General features: G+C 44.0%; 1 protein-coding gene across 4 annotated transcripts in view; it reads right to left on the bottom strand.

Moving 5' to 3' along the window:
• Positions 1-3696: 3696 nt before the first annotated feature.
• KCNIP2 (potassium voltage-gated channel interacting protein 2) overlaps positions 3697-21263 on the bottom strand; it is a 123414-nt gene continuing 105847 nt past the window's right edge. For 3 of the 4 annotated variants that reach the window (XM_077349479.1, XM_077349478.1, XM_077349477.1), the window contains exons 2-8: positions 17123-17247; positions 13225-13294; positions 12796-12866; positions 9931-10038; positions 9707-9811; positions 9157-9219; positions 3697-8343 (exon numbers count right to left, since the gene is read on the bottom strand). In XM_077349479.1, the coding sequence (XP_077205594.1) occupies positions 8296-8343; positions 9157-9219; positions 9707-9811; positions 9931-10038; positions 12796-12866; positions 13225-13294; positions 17123-17247 (590 nt within the window). In that variant the 3' untranslated portion in view covers positions 3697-8295. Of the gene's footprint in view, positions 8344-9156; positions 9220-9706; positions 9812-9930; positions 10039-12795; positions 12867-13224; positions 13295-17122; positions 17248-20793; positions 20897-21263 lie in introns of all 4 variants that reach the window. The other variant, XM_077349476.1, reaches the window with a different exon arrangement.

Below are 21263 nucleotides of genomic sequence, written 5' to 3'. Positions count from 1 at the left end.
CTGAAATTCGGTAAAGGAAGTCGCCTTAGTATTGCGCATGCGTAAGAGGACTTTTTCCGCCGCGTTGCATTTTTGGTTCTTTGCAAGAGAGAAAGTAGGAGGCGCTGTTTCCTAAAGTTCCTTGCCACACCTCTGAGTCCGTTGCTCAGCATCACTAAGAGCCCTTGAATGCTCTCGCCGAACTGGAGGATGAGCTCTGTACGTTCCTAAGGTATTTCTAGGCTGAGAGATGGGGCAGCTGCCTTTCAGGGTGGCCAAACTGTGGCTCTCTAGAAGTCCATGCTGGCAGGGGCTCATGGGAATTGTAGTCCATGGACATCTGGAAAGCTACCCTGGACGGGACAGCTTGTCGCACCATTCACCATGGAGAGTGAGGAGTTAGGACCCACTGGGCCAGTGCAATGACCTGGGATCTTGCACTGGTGAGGAGTGCCAGGTCCACGACTTTGTCTACTGTACCAGATGTTTGTGAACACCCCTTGCTTCATTGGAAGATGAAGAGTTAACAGCTATGGCAAAGTATGTGGCTTAAAATATCTGAATAGTTAACTGCATTATGGATTTAGGATTACAAACTGTTGGTTTAGAAAATGCTCCCTCCCTTTAGAAAGTGCAGTGTGGACATCCAAAGTGCAATCTAGTGGAGGAGCCAGAGTAGACTTAAGTGCATTATGAGTGAAGCCAGGGTAATCTACAATTTTACTAAATTATTGAGGTCCCAGTACAAAGCACGGTTTCACTAAAAAGGTTAAGAAAACACTGGTTAGCCCAGTATGAGAAGGGATGCCAATTCTCAACTGGTTATTGCTTATTTGCATATAAAATAATTCTTTGATACTATCCAATGGCAATCTGTTTAGTTCAATGGGAAATCCAGCTTCTTTTGAATACAAAATATGTAAGGGTTGTATTACCAGGCCAAAATAGCAATTTAGGACTAGGCTTACTGACATTTTAGTGTCTCTGTGAACACTGTGAAATGTAAAAATTAAACAAGTTAAACTTTTATCAGTTACCTTATCTCCACATCCCCAAAAACACCCCATTTAATTACTGAGTCAGGTTGCTGTCAAAGGCACTGGAGCAAGATGAATAAAAGTAAAAGGCAACCTCATTTTTAGCAAAATGTCTATATTTACACTGGCCACAATTCATGACAAATGGTTCCCGTTCTTGGCAAATGCAGGGCTCTTTAAAATTCAACATTGTTATTATCTGGTTTCTCTATTTTTTTTATACTCTGCAGTCTGCAGGACAAAGATTGAAGCTCCTGAATAATGTTGCTTTTCCATTTTTTGGTCACCAGAGGGCAATGTGTTTATAGATTACAATTCCTTTGCATCCTTTACAAGCGTTCTTTACAACATCCTTCCTACCTTTTGACTTGAATAAAAGGATTCCAAGATGTTCCATCTCCATTCTTGTCTGATGAAGGGCCCTTTGATTCTTGAAAGCTTATGCCCTGAAACTCTTGTTGGTCTCTAGATCAACATGGCTACCTTCAGGGGGGGGGGCAGGGAATGTGTCCTTTGAGTGTTTAGAGTACAAAAGTAGAAGAAAAGGAACAGGCAATATAGCTAAGATTTCCCCACTCTCAAACTCCTATATTATTACTGAATTCCAGGAAGCTACAAGCATGACTATAGCAGGGCAATTAAGCTGTGATTTTCAAGCATGAATATCATGCAGGCTCTTCAGTGTAAAATATATCACCCTCACACACACACAGCATTCTATATTTTTAAGAGCTAGAGGTATTGTACTACATTTTTCACTACCCGAAGGAGTCTCAAAGCAGCTTAGAGTCTCCTTCCCTTCCTCTCCCTACAACAGATACCCTGTGAGGTAGGTGAGGTTAAAAGAGCTCTGAAAGAACTGTGACTGGTCCAAGGTCACCCAGCTGGTTGCATGTGAAGGAGAGGGGAATCAAACCCAGTTCTCCATATTAGAGGCTACAGTTCTTAAACACTGCACAAACCTGGCTCTTGGTGTTGTTTATTCATGTGGATTTAGACTTGGGAAAATAATACATCTAGAACAAATTTCTCTGTTGGCTTATAGAACATCAAGGGGTATCAACTCATGGACACGTTTTGGGAAAGTAGTACAGTTTGGTCTCTACAGCAGGGCAATTCAAGAAGGAAGGAAGAGAATGGCTGGAGACAAGTGGCTCCTGCACTTAAGCAGAGGTAGTGCAGGAAGATAAGACTATCATGAGCAAAATTTTGATAAGTGCTCTTATGGCCTATTCTAAACAGGTTTACATTCTTTATAGCTCAATTACTTCAATGAACTTAGAAAGATATAACTCTGCTTAAGATTATACTGTTAGAGGGCAGGAGATAGAGCTAGAGGACCGCTCTGGAAGCCAGCCGTATGAGGGGATATATAAATACATGGTTTAAGAACAGTGGTGTAGCTAACAGGAAAGAATGGTTGCATAGCTTGTATGTTTTTACTATGGGCCATTAAAATGTGTCATTTTTTGTAGTGTCAGGGTAGTTGCTGTAGTCTGTGAAATGCCACATCTGTTTTGTTCATCTCAAAATAATTATCCCAAAATTTCCAGTATTTTCAAGATGCTTTAATTAGTTCTGTTTCTTTGCCGTTATACACAGGCCTACCCTTATACACAGTACTGCAGTTTACATCCACTGTGACCAGTAGGCCAGCTTTGGAACATATTACAGAACCTCTGTTTAACTTAGCCCTTAGGACTACTCCATTTCCTGCTAGGCTATCAAAGGAAGGCTACCAGACTAGATACACAAGTGAGCTATGATGATGGTCTCCCATTGTAGCATTTTGAAGCATCACAATCTTTTTCAGCTTGTTTGTGAATAAGTCAAGTTTATTTACTTCACTTTCTTCTCAGTAGGGACTCAAAGTGGCCTACATCATTCTTCTCTTCTCCTTTTTATCCTCACAACAACCTTAGGAGGTAGGTTAGGCTGAGAGAGTGTGACAGATCCACAAATTAGGCAAATGCTAACCCTGTCTCCCATCTTCAGAAAGAAGCATTGTGCAGTAGCATATATTTCATTAACAGGAAATATAAAATGACTCTAACTGAGAAAAGATGAACTGGGATATTGCTTTGATGTTTTAGTACTGTCATTTTCAGAGGCAGGTTGTGAGAGCAGCAGTGGAAGAGTGATTGACAGCTCCATCATCGTTCATAGTTTGGTAAAGAACAAGGGTTTTTATCCCCTCCTGGCACAAAATGCTTCAGTTATGGTACTAAATGGGAAAGATAGAGTTGGTCTGGAGAATCATAATGTGGTACACCTGATGCCACATCTTATAAACTCTGGCCATCATTGCAAGGTTTACATGCTACCAGAGCTAGATGCTTCCTCTCTTTTGTTTTTGGTCACAAAACCTCCTACAGCTTTCATAGGTCGTTCAATTTGTGTGGAATCCATAGAGGTGAACAGAAGCCAAAAAGCTGCACTTTGCAAGATGGATGTTGGATCCTGTTTACTTTGGAGAATCCAAAGGTCTCTTATGGGTATCCAGGAGGGAACAAGGCAGGAATTCCCATGTTACCATGGCAGTTGCAAGTAAGATGTGGCCCCCACTAATTTTAACACTGACAGTGAGAGGAAATGAGAGACTATTGTTGCTTAAACAAATGTAGCACCACCTTGTTACCACAGGAGGAGCACAGAAAAACTAGTAGCAGAGGTCATGATATTAGTGCATAGCCATTGTGGTTGCATTTTATTGTCATATTTGATCTTTGTTATTATACAAAATATACAGAGTTGAAAATGCGAAGCTGATAGCAGAGTCTGATGTGCCCTACTAGTGCGGTCAGACTGGGCTGTCTGATCCCCAGCCTAGCAACTGTAGTGAGAACACAGGTAGAAAGATGCAGCTGGTGTGTGGGTGTGGAGCAGCAGATAGCATCAGGCACCTCCAGTTCCCCAGTTGAAGACAATCCCATCTACATCAGGATTGTCCTCCGATTAAGAGAATCAACAAACAGCATGGAGACAGATTGAAACCAAAGAGTCTGTGAGAAGGTAAGATTGGGATATGAGCTTTGCAAAGCTGAGGCATGGTCTAGATCAGGGGTGGCCAGACTGTGACTCTCCTGATGTCCATGGACATGAGTCTCTCCCATGAGTTTAGGATAGCCCAACTCTCTACTCATCATCACTAATGTAGACTGAGAACCCCAATTTACCCAATAACATGCATGAAAATGAGCATGGGGTGGGAAGCCTACTGCTCTATCAGTCCAGCCAGCCTGATTGTAAATGTGACAGTTTGCTTAAAGTTTGTGACGGAACAAATCTGCATTAGGACTGGTGTTGAGTACACAAAGACATGCTTCTAAATTTAAAACCCTTTAGGAGAAGCATTATGGTTTTGGAAAGGGAACAGAAGCCCTTGTTCTAACCTTGAAATATATGGTTTGGACTGGTGGAAGGCCTCATTATGTGTGATGGGGTAATTTAAGGGGTAGTACTCCTCTGTTTCTAGCTGTCCAGCATTGTTTCTGGTTGGCCCAAGGCTGACTCAGACCCTAGGCACAGGGAGAAGAAGAAACAACTATTTCAGGGGAGTTACGCATATAGATGATCCATGGTTTGTCTTCAGTTAAAGGATCTCAGGTGGTAGGGCAGGGAGAAAAAACTACCTGTGAATCTGAAGATGATAGGCCAGGGGGGTGTCACTTGGGCATGAAATTGGGGTCACTGTGGGTAGACAGGTAGTTGTGAGTTCCTGCACTGTGCAGGGGATTGGACTAGATAACCCGGAGGTCCCTTTCAACTCTATGATTCTACGAATCCATTCGACTCACAACTGCCTTCCTGAAGTGTATTCTCTTGTATTCTGACTGAATCCAAAGACAACTCCTTGTGTCAGGCCCATTAGCACTATCTCTGAACTTGTTCAGTGAAATTTTGAGATGAAGCTTTTCTAGAGAATGAGACTGAGTTTTTATTGAGGCTGGAATCCTAGGTTCTGCCTGCTATCTATTGCTTTCCTAGGTCCATTTAGGGCACTTCCCATACAGTCTTGCTTGTAAGCAGGAATGTCGAGGAGTTTGTTCCCCTGTTCCAGAAGAACACCCTGGATTCTTAGTAATGGAGGGGTGATACTGTAAGGGGCACATCAGCTTCACCACCTTACATGAGAGCTACCTATTTGCCAGCTTGTACAAACACCAGCACCCTTCACACAAATGGGCAGCTGTCAGACAGGAAGCTACTCAGCTGCACCTGCTGTCAAACCTGCATCTCAGCCCCAGTTTCAGTGCTACAGCACTGCATGCACAGAGTTTGCAACTCCCTCCACAGAGAGTTTACTGTATCATCGTCATTGGCTATAAAATGTGAAACATTCTGCAGCATACATTATCCCTGTAGAAGTCAACTGGGGGTGGGGGGCTGATGGCAGTATGGAAATTTTGGGAGAAATTAGAATAATCCGCTTCATATTTTCTAGCCACTGGGTAGGTTGTTTCAAATGACTGGGATAAGGAACAGAAACATGGAGGCTTGCCCTGATCATCATGAGACGCACACTTCATTGAGTAGCTCTTTCATTGGAAGCTGCCTCATGTGTGGCTACAGATTAAAAGGACAACTCTGAAGTATTCTGCATAGCGGTGGGAGAGTAATACCGCCTGTGCTCTAACATGCTTTGCTCCTGTCTGAGGGCATGAGGGGCAGCTTTGAGATTCAGATAATCTGGACCCTGAGGAGAACAAATGGCAAAGATACAAGTGGTGGGAGCTAAGGGAATGTTGCCTATGGAAAGAGACCTTTACAGCCACAAAGAAAATCAGGGTAAGAATATTTTAATAAATATAATGATTTATGAATAAAGTTGATAACGGGGATAGGAGAGTGTTAGTCTCAAGACTGTAAAGTATATGTATGGGAGGGATTGGTTTGAGGAGTTTTTTAAAATGGAGGGGGGGCTGTTGTGAATGGCAATAACCATTCAGTGGCCTGGGTAGGTAGCCCAAGTTAAGGAAAAGAGGCCTTAAATCGGCTCTGAAGAGCCCTGAGACTAAGGGACTGGGTAGTGTAGTTGTTTCATGTATATTTACATTCCTTATTTGTAGAAACAGAACTACACTCATCTTGCCTCAAGGCCTAGTACATCTGTGATCCTTCAAGCACAAGTCGAGACTAGATAGTGAGGGATTCTTAAGTATTAATCAGGCGGCTTGGCCAGAGATGGTGGCAGCCTGAGGAAAGGAAGAGCCACACAGAGGCTCCAGTGCACATGGAAGTCTGTTTGCATAGCTAGTAACTCCTGAGTCAGCCAGTCCCTCATTCACTGCCACAGGAATCCCTCCTGAATCACCCTCTTTGTTGGAAAGCATGCCAAACAGGGACGCTGCTCCAATGGGGCCTGAAGCATCTTCTTAGTGACTATGCTTTCTCAGAGTTATGACTCAGTGTGAGGCTGAAACTGAAGATTCAAAGACATGAGGGGTGGTGGTCAGGATGCAGATACACTAAAGCTGGGTGAAGCTCAGGACTAAGATTGGATGGAAGAGTATTAGTAGGATGAACTTACAATTCAGCAGGGGCAGCTAGTCAGGCTAGGACCTATAACATTTACTTTTGTCATCTAAATACTGCCTTCAATCATGAGTCTTCGACTCCCAGTTCTATATTTCCCACTTTTCTGTGTACAAGCAATCTCATGTGATGGGATTTCAGTGTCATCTTTGACTCTTCCAAATGCTTTGCAGAACTCAGAGAGGACATGCTGCCTTGTTGCCTCCCTTTCTGCATTCTTATTCAGCTTGCCTGTTATACTGAGAGAAGTAACTGCTTGAGATGGGGCCTTTCTGTGGTCCTTTGAAACAGTGTGGCTATTCTATTCTGTGCAGTCTCCAACATTCTTTTTGAGGACTTTAACACATCTCTTGACATTGCTGGCTGTTTGTAAAAAGCACCCGAAGTGCTGAAGAGTTTCTCACCACAATGATGGCATAGGAAAGGGCAGCAACAGAAACTTCCCAACAGAAACCATGTGGGCCAGGGCGTGAGTGCAAGAGATTCCCCCTGACTTTCCTTTATCTGTCCCTCATGTGTGTTTCCTTTTACTCCTACCATGCCCTACAATCTCGGAGAGTGTGAAATTCCTATTTTCATCTAACAAGATAAGCCACATAGCAGAACTATGCTGCTTCCTGGAGCCCAGTGCCTCCTCATGAAGTTACCACAGTATCACCCACAATTCTGGACCTATCTTCAAGCCGTACCCAGGGACTTCTGATCTCCTGACACCTGTTTTCTCTGCTGTATCTAGTTACTGATATTATTTGGGACATCTTTGAGATCTTATCCAGTTGGGAGTAAACTGATGCCACAAAGAAATAGCTTTAGATTGTATTCTGGATTAAATGTTTCCAGTGAGATTTCATCTACCTTTCTCATCACTGTAGTTAATACTGGAAGGGAAAGGTGTCTTGCAGGGAAAACCACCAACCTTGTTGTTGGGCTTTGTTCTCCCCCAGCAGGAAGCGCAATACAAATTCCTTTCTCCCTGATTGCAGAATGAAACTTAGAGGTTCAGCAACCCCATGCCTCTCTTTGGTGATGTGACATCCCTGCTCTGCTGAGGATGCAGATGGAAAAATCACAAGGCAGAATCCCACCAACCACCATCTTCTTTCCTACTGCAGCTCCACTTCAAAGCTGTTAAGCATTAAACTGAGTTTAGTGGAGGGACTGCAAGGTGTTGTGACACCAGGAGACGTCTTCCCCTGGAGGAAGCCTTTATAGCATTAGCATATGTGCAGTGGGAGCCAAGGTGCAGTTCGGATGGAGTCCTCTCCCTATAAGGAGTCTGTAGGATTACAGATACACCAAAACATTGAGTCCTTGGTGATCAGTGTTTGCATTGCTATCTCGTAGTGTAAAACCTCTGTGGAATCCCAGGAGGGACCCAAGAGGGTTGCTGATTTGGAAGGCCCTCGAAGGCAAGCTCATGACTTTGTGACAGGAGAGTGCTGTGTCCTGGGGATGGTGCTTACAGGGTTTTTCCCCCCCAATGTCCAGGGGAAATGCTTGTCGATACCAAGCCATTCTTCTTGTTTCATGCCAAGTACAATCCAGCTGAAGCCTCCCACCTGAACTGCAGGGTCTTCTCTCCAGTTGAATACATGAGGATTTGTCTCCATGAAGTTGCTCAGTCCAATATGGCCAAGAGCTGGGGGCTGCTTTGTCCAGACAGGCAAAAGAAGAGTGCCTCAGGAGTACACCAAAAAGAAAAGCCCTGGGTGCTTATCAATGTCTGGGCTCTAAGACTGGCCAGCTAGATCACATTGTCAAAGAGCTTCATGGAACTCATAATGTTTTCATCCTGCAAGGAAGAAGATAGTAAATCAAAGTCTTATGTATGGGGAAATGAGGAAGAAGAGCTGGACCTTGTTGAAGAAGATGCTTCAGAGTTGCCTTTGCCATGGATGAGACCACAAGGAACTGATATGCATGGTGACCAGTATTTGTGGGGACATGGGAGCTGGGAACTGTCAGTTCCCCAGGTAGGCATGGTTTCATAGCTAGGAGTGAAAATATATGATCTCTGATATGCTAGCACCTCTCTTTATTAAAATGTTCAAAGCAATTTCAAAACGGATTCTCAGGTATATTCCGTTTTCGCTTCATCAGTGAATCTTCAATACTGTAATCTCAGTCTTCTCTATTAATGTTTGTTGGAAATAATATTGTTGGAAATAACAATTTCTTATAGTTTCTTGGGTATATAATTCAATCCCAAACTGGCCGCATAAATTCAGTTTTGTAGGGGTCTACTAATATTAACATCCCTATGTGTATCACCTCTATAACAGCCAATCAGATGTCCAGTGGTCAGTTGGAACTCTGCTGAGCAAAAGCCCCATCTGGCCCTGTCCACTTTATACAACTACTTGGCAAGTGCTAGGAAAAGTTGCAGACCCCTGTTTTAAGGGATGAAGAGTGGCCAGATTCTGCCTTGAATCTCGTCCAATAAGCAGATTTTTTTCTAAAACAAAATGCAGCCTTCCTTTCTCACTTAACCTTTTTGGCCTAACTTAAGTGTAATTCTGAGGGTTAAACGCTGAGGCTGAATATGCCTTTTATGACCCAGCCAAAAAGGGCATAAGGGGTTATTCTAAGGATAATTATATTTTACCTTCTGGCAGGATTCGATGAATTCCTCGATGGTCACAACACCATCTTTGTTCCTGTCCATTTTCTGAAATGTGAACAAAAGGACACAGAAATTGAAGAAAGGGGCCATAAGTGATTCCTGGGAGGAGAGAATACTCTTAGGCACACAGAAGCCAGCCACAGCACCCACAGCCAGCAAGCATGACTCTTAGCCATGGGAGACAGCCCATCAACAACCTTCATGTGCTTGTCAAAGGAATTGCTGTCAGAAAAAGCCTTTCCTTCAGTCATTTCAAGCATCCAAGAACAGTGGGCTGGTGTTGCAAACACAATCAAGATTGGGAACCCAACTATATGATTAAGATGATGATGCCTAGAATGAAAAGTACAAGTGAAAAACAGTGCCTGGGAGAAAGGTAGGGCTCTGGTGAAGCCCTGCATTGAGGCATCCAGGGAGGAGACTCGGATATGAAGCCCAAAGTAACTAGTACTATATGTTCCAAGGCAGGAGGGGGCGGCAGGTTTTTATGACCACACAAAAAAAATGCTAAATGTCCTGATTCTGACTTCACCTGGAAGAAACTTTCCACATGCTCCTGCGGTGCCTCTTCTTGCATGGCCGGATATGTGTATTTTCCCATCATGTCATAAATGGATTTCATTATGTCCAACATTTCCTAAGTCAGAGAACAGAAAAAGAATAAAAATAATAAATCTCTTGCAAGCAAAGGGAGATTAATTATAGTACCAGGAGCTTCCAGCATCTTCCAGATATCACTAGCTGCTTTTTAGTTACCTCTTTGGTAATGCAGCCATCTTTGTTCAGGTCATAGAGGTTGAAGGCCCAATTAAGCCGATCATCTATAGTGCCACGTAGAATAATGGATAAGCCAGCCACAAAATCCTAGAAAATAAGGGTGAAAATTGAGATGAAAGAGTCATTATGCACTGCAGCTGCTGGCTCAACGCAACAAACTGCCAAATCTCACTCAGTTACTAGGCTGAAGTATCCTCCAGGGGACAGTTTAACTTCCTTTGTGGTTTTCCCTGATGCTTCTTCCACTTGTCCCTACATGAGTCCTGTTTATTTAACAGCAACATCCATAGAACATCAAGGTCATATGGCAAAGTATTTTTCATAATCTTTCTACATCTGTGGAAATCCTTTCTTCTCCTGGAGGTTCACTGGAGACCAAGTTTGAAACATTTTGGACAGAATGAATGTGATAGGGAGGCTCCTGACAGGCTAAGGTTGGGGAAAGGAGTAAGAAGGGAAACCAACTCCAGATAGAGCTCCATGGGGAGAGCTGTGCCTTTATCAGCAAGATAACTTAAATAACCCAGGCTCTGAAGCAAGTGGACCCTAATAATCATCTGAGAAACCTCCTAGAATGAGGCTGGCAAGGATTCTCATGAGTCAGAGGGAGCTAATAAATAGGGCTGCCAGCTTTGGGTTGAGAATTCCTGGAGATTTGAGGGTGGAGCCTAGTGACAATGGGGCCTGTGGAGGGAAGAGACCTCAGGGTATAATGCCATACAGTCCACTCTCCAAAACTGCCATTTTCTCCAGGGGAACTGATTACTCTTGTCTAGAATTCAGTTGTAGTTCCAGGAGGGCTTCAGGTCTCACATGGTGATTGTGAGAAGGAGGAGGGGTGGAGAGAAAAAAACAACAGGCTGGTATGTGTCAGAGTCAACCTGAACAATCCTACAGCTACTCCAAGTTGCTCCTGTCTGGTTATTGGGGAGCAGGCTGCAGAGAAAAAAACAACAGGCTGTATGTGTTGGCTAATTCTTGCTTTAATCAGAGTCAACCTGAACAATCCTACAGCTACTCCAAGTTGCCCTTGTCTGGTTATTGGGGAGCAGGCTGCAGAGAAAAAAACAACAGGCTATATGTGTTGGCTAATTCTTGCTTTAATCAGAGTCAACCTGAACAATCCTACAGCTACTCCAAGTTGCTCCTGTCTGGTTATTGGGGAGCAGGCTGCAGAGAAAAAAACAACAGGCTGTATGTGTTGGCTAATTCTTGCTTTAATCAGAGTCAACCTGAACAATCCTACAGCTACTCCAAGTTGCCCTTGTCTGGTTATTGGGGAGCAGGCTGCAGAGAAAAAAACAACAGGCTGTATGTGTTGGCTAATTCTTGCTTTAATCAGAGTCAACCTGAACAATCCTACAGCTACTCCAAGTTGCCCTTGTCTGGTTATTGGGGAGCAGGCTGCAGAGAAAAAAACAACAGGCTGTATGTGTTGGCTAATTCTTGCTTTAATCAGAGTCAACCTGAACAATCCTACAGCTACTCCAAGTTGCTCCTGTCTAGTTATTGACGATGAGGGAAAGCTCCACTTTCTGGAAAACTGAGTGCGATCAGCACAGGAGTGGGATCTCAGCCTGGGAGCAGAGATGGCAAATAAAAGAGGCAATAAACAAGGTAGGGAAGTGGTCAGGGAGGAGACTGTGAAGAGAAAGCCAAGCAGGCTGATGTGCGTTTGTTAGAAGATTCTCACAGAAAACAGAGGTGGATGGTGAGTTAAACTGTGCTACAGTTACATCTAATGTGATCTGACCACTGATCATGACCAGAAGAGATGGGAGCATGCACAAACAGCCCACCCTCCAAGCTTTCTATGGCCTTCCTTGCTCACAGTGATTTTTTTCCTGTTTTGGGGACACATTTAGTGGCCAAAATTAACTGCAGGACGTTTGTAAAATTGTTATGTTTTGGCTAAACCATCATGAGTCTGCAGGATGGAATATAAGCCACTAGAGTATATTTTTGAGGGCAGAAATAGAATAAATGAATACAAACGAATGTTCCCAGAACCTTTTGGAATAGTTAATAGAGTGTCACTGCAGTTTCTTTGGCTTATCTGTATACTAGCAAGAAAGCCCATTGCAAGCAGGAATTCAATGGGTAATAGGACCCAGGGGACACCGGCAGGCGCAGATCTCTCTCTCTCTCTCCCTCCTCTCTCTCAGCAGGAGCCATAGGAGGTAATCAGGGGTCATTTGCGGTTTGGCAGGGCTCTCTGTGTCTCTTTGTGTCTCAGACATCTGAGAGCAAAGTGGTTAGCGTCCAGGGAAGGAGGGCAGGAGCTGGAGAGGGAGGGCCAAATCAGGGTGTGGCCCTGATTGGCCCTATTCCATCTTGGACAGCCAAGACAATCTCCATCCCCAGGGCTGTTTCACAAATATTAAGAGGAGCAATGTATAAGGATACAGACCTGCCTCTCCTGCCCCCCTTGGGGCTTTCATTTGGCTGTTGGCCTAATCTTTGTGTATGAAGAGCAAGTTTAGGCTTGGAAGTTGAAATGGCCTAGAAATGCAAATCTAGCAGGCAGCCCAATTCACTAGCTAAATGATGAGGCTCAAGTGCATGTGCTGAAATAATAGGTATAGCTGCTGCAGGACACGGGGAGCTCCCTGACTTTGAAAGATAACAGGCGTGTCATCCATTCCAGTGAAGCTAGAGGTTGCTTTTGTCATTCTGTGTGCATAATTTGGTGATCCAAATCATAATTTGGAAGCCAGTCAGTTGTCTGCAAATGTGCTGCATATATATCTGCATTTTCGTCCTCCGTGTGTATAGTCCTGATGATTCTGCAGCTGTAGGCTCTGTACCCCAGCAAACATTTAAATTAAATTTTAAAAATCTTACCTCAAAACTGACAGAGCCATCATGGTCAGTGTCAAATGCGTTGAAAAGAAAAGTTGCGTATGTACTGGAATCTGAAGAAAGGGGCATCAAATCAAGTGATTAGGAGGCAGTAGACAGTGTACCTTATACCAAATTTCAGCAAGTGACTAGAGACAAGGAAGGGAAGAACCATAATAGGTCTATAGCTGAACTTCTCGAATGACTGTTTTTAGGTGCCACAAATCAGAGTGCCCCAATCACACTACACTGCACAGTTATTTTGGGCAACACAGTGGCATAGTGGCAGGGCAACTTTCAAATGCTGCAGGAAGACTGTGCCAACTCCCTTCAAGTTATATTTTACATTGTTTCTAGTAGCACTACAACCATTGCCATTGCCTGGTCTCCCGTCCTCACTAAACCAGCTACACAGATAGGATTAGTGCTCACCTCCTTGTGGGAAGAACTGTGAGTAGATCTGCTTGAAGCTCTCTTCATTAACAATGCCACTAGGGCACTCCTGTCAAATGGAAAAGTGCAAACAAGTTCACCTTAGAACAGCCAGTCTCTACAGTACCCTTTAGTAGAACCAATATAATATGTAGTCAAGGGGAATTCTGATGTGGCTTGTACTCTTCAGGCCTCCATTATAGACATCCCAGTTAAGTCTGTCTGTTGCTGACTGAATTTTTGTTTTTTGGCTGACTCGTACGTGGTGCAGTGAATGTGAGCAGCTGAAAAAGGCTGCCCCTATATTTGTAGCATCTCAATTACCAACAAGGATTCCAGGGCATACGTTTTTAAGAGTCAAACCTCTCTTTATCAGATAACAAGATAGCAAACAGTAGTCTAGTTGTGGTTATCAAATTTAATACTAGAGCCTGATATCTTTTAGATACCATTATAATGTAATATTTCTGGTCTTAGTGAACTTCAGTACCTAAACTCTGTTGTGCTTTATCTACTATTTTTTTTTTTCAGAATATTTTTGTTCATTCACATAGAAATCATCCTTAACACTATTTTGCTCCCTTATATATTTGGGAAACAGCCTCCTGGGAGGAGACTGTCCGGGGCCCTGTCCGTCCAGGTCCACCCCGATTGGCTCTCCCCCTACAGCTGCCATCCTCCCTTCTTGCCTGCTTAGAAGCCTTGTGGCTGCGGCCTCCATTGTTGCTCGTGAGGAGAGAGGCAGTGACAGGGCTTTGTGGCCCGCAGGTACACTTCTGATGGGAGGGAGCTGGGGTGGGGAGTTTGGAGCCTCCCTATGGGCTGCAAAGCCCTATTGCTGCCGGTGGGGGGGGGGCTTTCCACTCCCTGTAGCCTGCTTTGCAGGCCAAAGGGAGCCACGGCCACCCTCTCACGGCATCCTGGCTGCTGCCCCTTTCAAAGCCCTTTTTTAATTGCATATAATCTGTATTTAAGGTTTACATTACCAACATAAACCTGTATATGATTTATATATTTTATTCATTTTCTGTGGCATAATATATCCTTTATGTTTTCTTTATAAAAGAGATGTTTTCTTTATATAAGAGACACACCAAAAAAAAAGATTCAGATTAAAAAAATGTATTTCCAAGCTTCATCAAAGACTTTTCTAATCCTGATTGTAGTAGAAATGTTATCTTACTATTAATTTTAAACCTAAATAAGATATCATATACGTTAGAGAGTATGTCCACAGATCATCAATTGTATAAATTCAGTGAGATTCCTAATTCCTAAACCTCTGAAATTACTTTGGGTCAAGAAACATTATAACTGCAAGAATTCCAGTACTTCTTTTGAATCCATATTTAAATGCAGTTGCTCTGTTATCAGCAGGGATTAATCTCATAAGTTTGTTATCTAGATAATTCCTACTTTATAAGGGGTCCAAATTAAAACCTTACTGAATTCCCTCATGGCAGAAGCAAAGGGTGTGTATGTAAAAGTCCAGATGATAGCTTCTTACTATAAAAATCCCAAATGGTTACCAAGCTATTTATTACATACTAGATTTAAAGCCCATTTTATGTTAGAATAAAATGGGCGCTAGCTGCTGTCCCTGGGGACGGCGCTTGGTGGCTGGCAAGGGCGGGAGAAAGAGTTTTGGGCCCCCCTCCCGATGGGGAAAGGCTCTGCGAGGCACCCAGCTCCGTCCCTGGGCCCGCAACTCATCCGCCCAGCGCCGTCCCCGGGCCCGCAGAAGTGGTCTCCCCCCCCAATATATAAAATACAGGAAAATTCCATGTAAAATGAATCTTAAAACAGCATATACCCCTCTAGTAGGATATTCCTCCATGGCCCAGGGTGAAGGTAAATCTTTTAATATGTTCGGAGAGCCAAGGGTTGATATCTTTGTATTTGAAAGCCTGGAGATAAACATTTTTTTGTGGGCGTGCAGAGGCAAAGAAGGAGAAGCCACAACTCTCTCCAAATCTGCAGTTTGTCTGGAGCACAGTTCTGTGTAATGTTCATAGTAAACAGCTCCTTTTCAGATCTGCCTCTTTGAGTCTTTGTGCACCTGATCAATTGGAAAAGTTTTTTTTAACATCAACTTTCTCCCTTCAAAACCCATTCCTGATCTACTTGCATCAGAGCTCTTGCAAGAAGATAACATTGTGGTCAGTCTTACCAAGCCTTCTTAAAATGTGTGCCCCTCCCCTCCAGGCACCCTCCACTGGGCAGTCTCCTGTGCAAACCTCAATGAGATGAGTGGGGGCTGGGCACAGAGATGGCCGACTGTGCTGCAGTCTGGGTTCTGTTCTCCCCTCCCACCCCCTCAGCGGCAAAGGCTTCTGCGCGCCCGGGAACGGCGCAGGGCGGCTCAGCCCGTCCTCGGGGCCCTTACTGTTTTATTTCTTCCGCTCCACTAGGTGCGGTTAAAGATTATAATTACAGATCATTTTTCTCTCTGATTTGTAAACAAGGGAAAGTCTTTAAAGACATGTTTATAAGTTTCCTCAGTTGCAATTTCATGACCCACCTGACAACCCATGCTAACTTTATAGCATCATGATATCTGTTCCACTTAATATTTCTGGTAAGGAGGATTGTGTCTCATGGCTTAAGTTCCACTCAGTGCTTAACACCCACTTAGGATGGCTGTCCTGCCCCTAACTGTCTCCTCCTCCAACCGGCTTGCCTGTCTGACCAGCAGCCAGCCAATTGCCTTCTGTCCCCCATCCCTGACCACCCCCTCCTCCTTCCACTTCCTTCTGAGGCTTGGAGGCTGCAGATCCTTGCTGCGTGAGAGCTGTCCTTGCCAGAGAGTTCCCTAACAGCTGCCTGTAGTTTCCCCAGGTCCTTGGGGGAGGCAGACGCCATCCGTAGAGTTCTTCCACGCCACCCTCCCCCCAATCTAGTGCCCATTGTGTTCCTGAATGCAACGGAATTGGCCCCTAATGATTTAATGTTTGTTATTCCTAGATCTCCTCCATTCCATCTGTTGTGAGCTACAGGTGACCTTATTCTAGATTTCTTATTCCAAATTAATTAGTTAACATCATTTTAAGTTTATATTAAAATAAAAATGTCCAGATTTTTCCATATTTAATTTGTAATTGCCACTTTTTAATTAAAAACAAATTTATTTTATAGTTATAGGATCGCATCTCTATACCTTTTTTATGAATCATGAACTGAGATTGCCAAAAGTTGTAGAGATACATTCAATAGCAGTACCAATAAGGCACAACCTGGTTTTATGCCTCTGTTAATATCAATAAGTTTACAGAGTATCTATAATAAATTATTTTATCCTGGCCTATACACATTTTTCCAAAGCTAATAAGCATTTTAATAAAACACTGTCCAACTCTGTCAAAAATCCTTCTCAGCATCTAAAAACAAGCTCAGGGAAACTTTAGCCCCTGTGCTGAGCACCTGTTACTTACACTGCATGAAGAGGAAAGTCTAATTTGGTGCTATGAGATAACCACCTCTCAAGTAAGAGGAATTGGGCAGCTTAAAGTATTTCCCAAAATGGGTGATGTGTGGCAGAAGCCTCAGGAATCATAGCAGAGTGTCAGGCTACCCAGGTGAATAGCACAATACGTTGATCCCAAGGAAGTGGAGAAGCTTCCAGAGCTTAGCCTAAGGTTGGGCAGAGCCTTATTAGCAGCACCTCTCCTTGGTTACAAGAAGTCAGCACGATAGTAGCATCACTAATAAGCAAGTTCCAAAGGGAAAAGGTGTACAAAAATGCAAAGTGTTGACTTATAGAGGACTTCTCCTACCCTGTGGAAAACCACCACCATACTTCTTCCTTCTCCCACCACCCCAAAAGCCTAGAGATTAAAACAGAGGATATGAAGCTCCATAGCCTTATATGTATTATAGCTGGATTTTTTTTCCAACTCACATTTTTGAAGCCCCTGTACAAGACCTGCAATTCCTTGCGTGTGAACTTGGTTTGCTCCTGCAGCTGGTCCAGGCCCTCAGGCCGATGACAAACGGTGGAGAGTTCATATTCATCCTCTACACTGTCTGCAAGAAGAGGAAATGGCTCAGAAGTATGGCACATGCAAACCCTACCCCCTACCGTACTTTCATCCCCTGGCTTCATCCCTTTTCTTTCTAAGAGATATTTGCTCCTATCCCTGCATTGTCACAACCTGCCCTATGCAGCTAAAATTTGGCTGGAATTTGTTCCTTTTTTTTCCTGGTAGAACACACAACACTTATATGTGCACAAATTATGCTTCTTTGGGTCATAATTTAATTGCAACCAGAGATTTAATGCTCCAGTGGTCTCTTTTGTTCTACAAGAAATCTAGACCGTTGGCCCCTGTTTTTGGAATGTCTGCTGATCTCACATTGTGTAGAGGAAGGTAATAGTAATAGTAATAAAATGTTAAACATTGTATCCCGCCCTTCTAAATGCACAGGGTAGAATTCTAGTTGTGCTAGAACAGAAGCAGAAAATCAGGGCTAGTTTATAATATGGATCTGGGACAGAAATTGATCCAAATGGGAAACAGATCCCCACTATTATACATTCTCTGCTTCCTTCAGGGAGCACAATCACCATTCCTTCTGTAACCTCCAAGCTGCTTGTCTTTGTAAATTTGGTTTTAACAGAAAGTTCACTTTTCAACTTCAAATTAAAACTGCTACCAATCTTCCAAAGACAAGGGAAAGAGATTTCTAGTAATCAAGAAACATTCATTGCTAAGTGTGTGTGTGTGTGGGGGGGGGATCCTGTAGTAACAGGCTTATTCACAGTAATGCAGCCAGTTTCCACTGTCAGAGTTCTGGTTGGAACCACAGACATACCCTACAAGTGACAGGAAATGAAGTCCAGACATTAAAAATCTGAATCTCTCTATAAACGCTCTCCAAGGAACCCTTCAAAATCCTAGTGTCTCAGATCAGGCAGTACATCCTGAGGCTACCCCCACTCACCCTACTGAGGCCCCTAGAGGAATCCAGTGGGCTGGCTGCAACTAGACACTATGGCTGGACATCTGCCCAGCAGGACCATGTCCACCAAGTGCAAAAGAGTCCACTCCCCCTCTGCAGCTCAACTGACCAGTGGGGCCTCTGGGTACAATAGTGGTCCACACTGTATCCGAAAGACCAAGTGCCAGTTGGATGGACAGCTTGCCAGGATGAACTGCTGGGGCACAGCTCCAGCTGAAGGAGTGCAGGAGGAACCTTGAGGGTAGATTGGATTTGAAAGAAGAATGTGGGGCTTATTGAAACCCTTGCAATCATGGCACCAGGTCCAGAAAGTGGTGAGTGAAGCTGCTCCCTTGCCAGAGTTGGCAGAGAAAGTAGGCTGGGGGGGGGGGACCAATGGAACACCTTGACAGGAGAAGGACCAAGTTCAACTACCTTTCTTACACGTCTGAGTCCTGGGGGATCTGGAGACCAAGCCACCTTTACAGCTGTGACACAGGAGGAGGCTCCAAGTGTTGAACCAAGCCCCACCCCCAGCTCTGGAGCTCCTCCAATCTGGGCTAAACTGCATTTGTCAGCTGGCATTCTGTGTGGTGGGGAGTGCTGGCCCACCCAACACAGAGATAAAATTGCCCAGCACTTCCTACCTAGGTCCTAGAATCCATGGAAGACCAGGCTGCACCAGTGAGCAACACACCAAGGCCCAGTCAAAAGCCAATGGGCATACAATGCATCTCCACCTCTGGTCAACACACCCCTCTGTATGCTTTTACTTATGTCTCTGTCCCATGTTAAAGCAGAAGGTGGATCTCCCACGCCAACTGGAGTGCCTTTGAAGCCAAATCAGAAAAAAGAGGGGTCACTCTATACAGGAAGTTAGCTTCCTGTACTTTGTGCTAACTGACTGCCTAGTTTAAGAATCCTTGCATATATTCAAATGTGGTCGTTGATGAAGAGCCAGCTCTCTTTTTCTTCTATGAAATACTGATGAACAGTAGAGAAACCAAACAGATTGTATACTCTGTATTCAAAATGAAAGATCTGTACCAAGAATAGCTAAAATGGAATCGTTTCTTGCATTTATTATCAGCTGTACTTTTAAAACTATTTAACATACTTACATTTAGCTTTTTACAAGTTGGGGAGGCACAACCATCTATCCAGGGCACTGGACTGTTTGCCCTGATATTGGAAATCTTATTTAGCGTCTTCTCTAGCTATCAGACAGTACCCATTCAACTTCCAAACATATTTGCATCAGATGAAGTGAGCTCTGATTCACAACAGTTATACCGGAATAAACATCTTTAGTCTTAAGATTCCTCTAAACTCCTGTTCAGTTTGCTTCTACAGACTGACATGGCTCGTTGCTGGAATTAAGCATATCTTTGCAATTCAGGAGGAACAGAAACTAGATTTCACAAGAGTGGGATCATCAGGAAGCTGCACCATGTAGCCTGTATATTCTGGGCCTTTTCTGTGTTAATGCAGAATTGCTGTACAACTGGCTCCAGAAGTGAAGCTGAGTATACTAAATCCTTAATAAAAATAGAGGCCTAGCTACTAAACTGTTACAGCCTTTCAGAAAGCCTACTGCTACTGAATACATGTCCTAGAGAAGCAACTGGCCACTGTGTAGCTCAGGGGATCCCAAGATCTGGGAGCTTGATTTTCTAGTTGTTTCAGGGCCTTTGCTTTGTCTGCTGTAGGCTGTCTCCTTTTTCATTGGGCGACTCAGGTCAGAATCTGCAGTAATCTGAGATGCCAATGAGGTACCATTTCAGGCTCCAGGAGGGGATCAGCTTTTAAAATGCTTCCTAACACGGAGATAAAAAGTTAGCACAGAAGAGCTTTTTAATGCCTTTAATTTTCATTTTAAACAAGTTTGTTTCTTAATGTGGGGGAGCATTCAAAATGGTCCCCAGTGGTTCCCCTCAGGAGTCTACCTGCTCGTTTGCTGCAGGTGAGCACCAGGCTACATTCCTTAGCAGCCAAGGTAATATGTATTAGGAGTTTTCCCTGAATGGCAAGGCCTTCCCAGAGTGCACTGCTGTGGCATTCACACAAGGCAAAGTGAATGGTGTGACCAGTTTATTTCAGACAGTATACAGCTGGAGAACCAGGATCAAGAGAGGCTCTTGCCATTCCCCCCCCCCCCCCCACTACTGTTCTTAATCTTAATTACCCGACAAAACTGGTAATGATGAACCTTCAGCAAATGCCTATCCCTCTGTCAAATGTAGTGTTACAACAAGAGATTTGCTAGATTTGGCTTTGAGGCGGGCAGATGCAAACATCTGCCACTTCCATCTCAGGGCACCAATTGGCCAGTGCCCGAGGATAAAAGGCTGTAGAGAAAAGTAACTGTCACCAGTCCTAGAGTATCTACAAAATACTTGGCAGAATTAATGTCTTAAGGTGGAAAGTCTGGATTCCCTTCCTGTTTCCTTGAATTTGTCATGCTTTTTTCATAACCCACTTTAAATTTTACATCTGTTGTGAGAAAAAAAAAACCCTGGAATATCAGTATTTTAGATTATTTGTATGGGAGGAATCCCCTCATTTCACCCATGCTGGGAGCAATGAGGTCACTGCACAAGAAACAACACAGAGAGAGGCACGAAGTGTCACTTGCTTTCACTGAGTGAGGGGATGGATTTGGGCTGGCGGCAGCAGGGCAGCAGCCTGAGGAACCGCTGCTTCAGGGCTTTTTTAGCATGGCCAGGTGGGTTGCCTGCAAAGAAAGGACAATTGCCAACCAGGAGAATAGTTAATATATCACACCATCCCTCGCCACCACCCCTCCCCAGTCCCTAGTTGCCAGCTGCACCAGGCGTGGTGTGGATCATGCATGCATAGCTTCACAGCAGCAGGAAAGCAGATCCAGCACAGGCACAGCGCATCCAGCCAAGCACCCAGACCTCTGAGCACAATCGTAGTCCCCAGTGTCAAAAATCACAGTGAGCATGGGAGGGAAATTATGGCAGAAGATGAGGCGAAGGACTGTACCCAGGTGCTGATGTTCATTATTGTTCTCAAGAAACTTCCTGCTCCACTGGATGGATGAGACCAGACTTTTGAGCGTAGAATATCGGCTGGCA

The sequence above is a fragment of the Paroedura picta genome, chromosome 8 (genome assembly GCF_049243985.1).
Source record: "Paroedura picta isolate Pp20150507F chromosome 8, Ppicta_v3.0, whole genome shotgun sequence".
In the NCBI taxonomy this organism is placed as follows: Eukaryota; Metazoa; Chordata; class Lepidosauria; order Squamata; family Gekkonidae; genus Paroedura; species Paroedura picta.
This window is presented reverse-complemented; position numbering and strand designations above follow the sequence as displayed.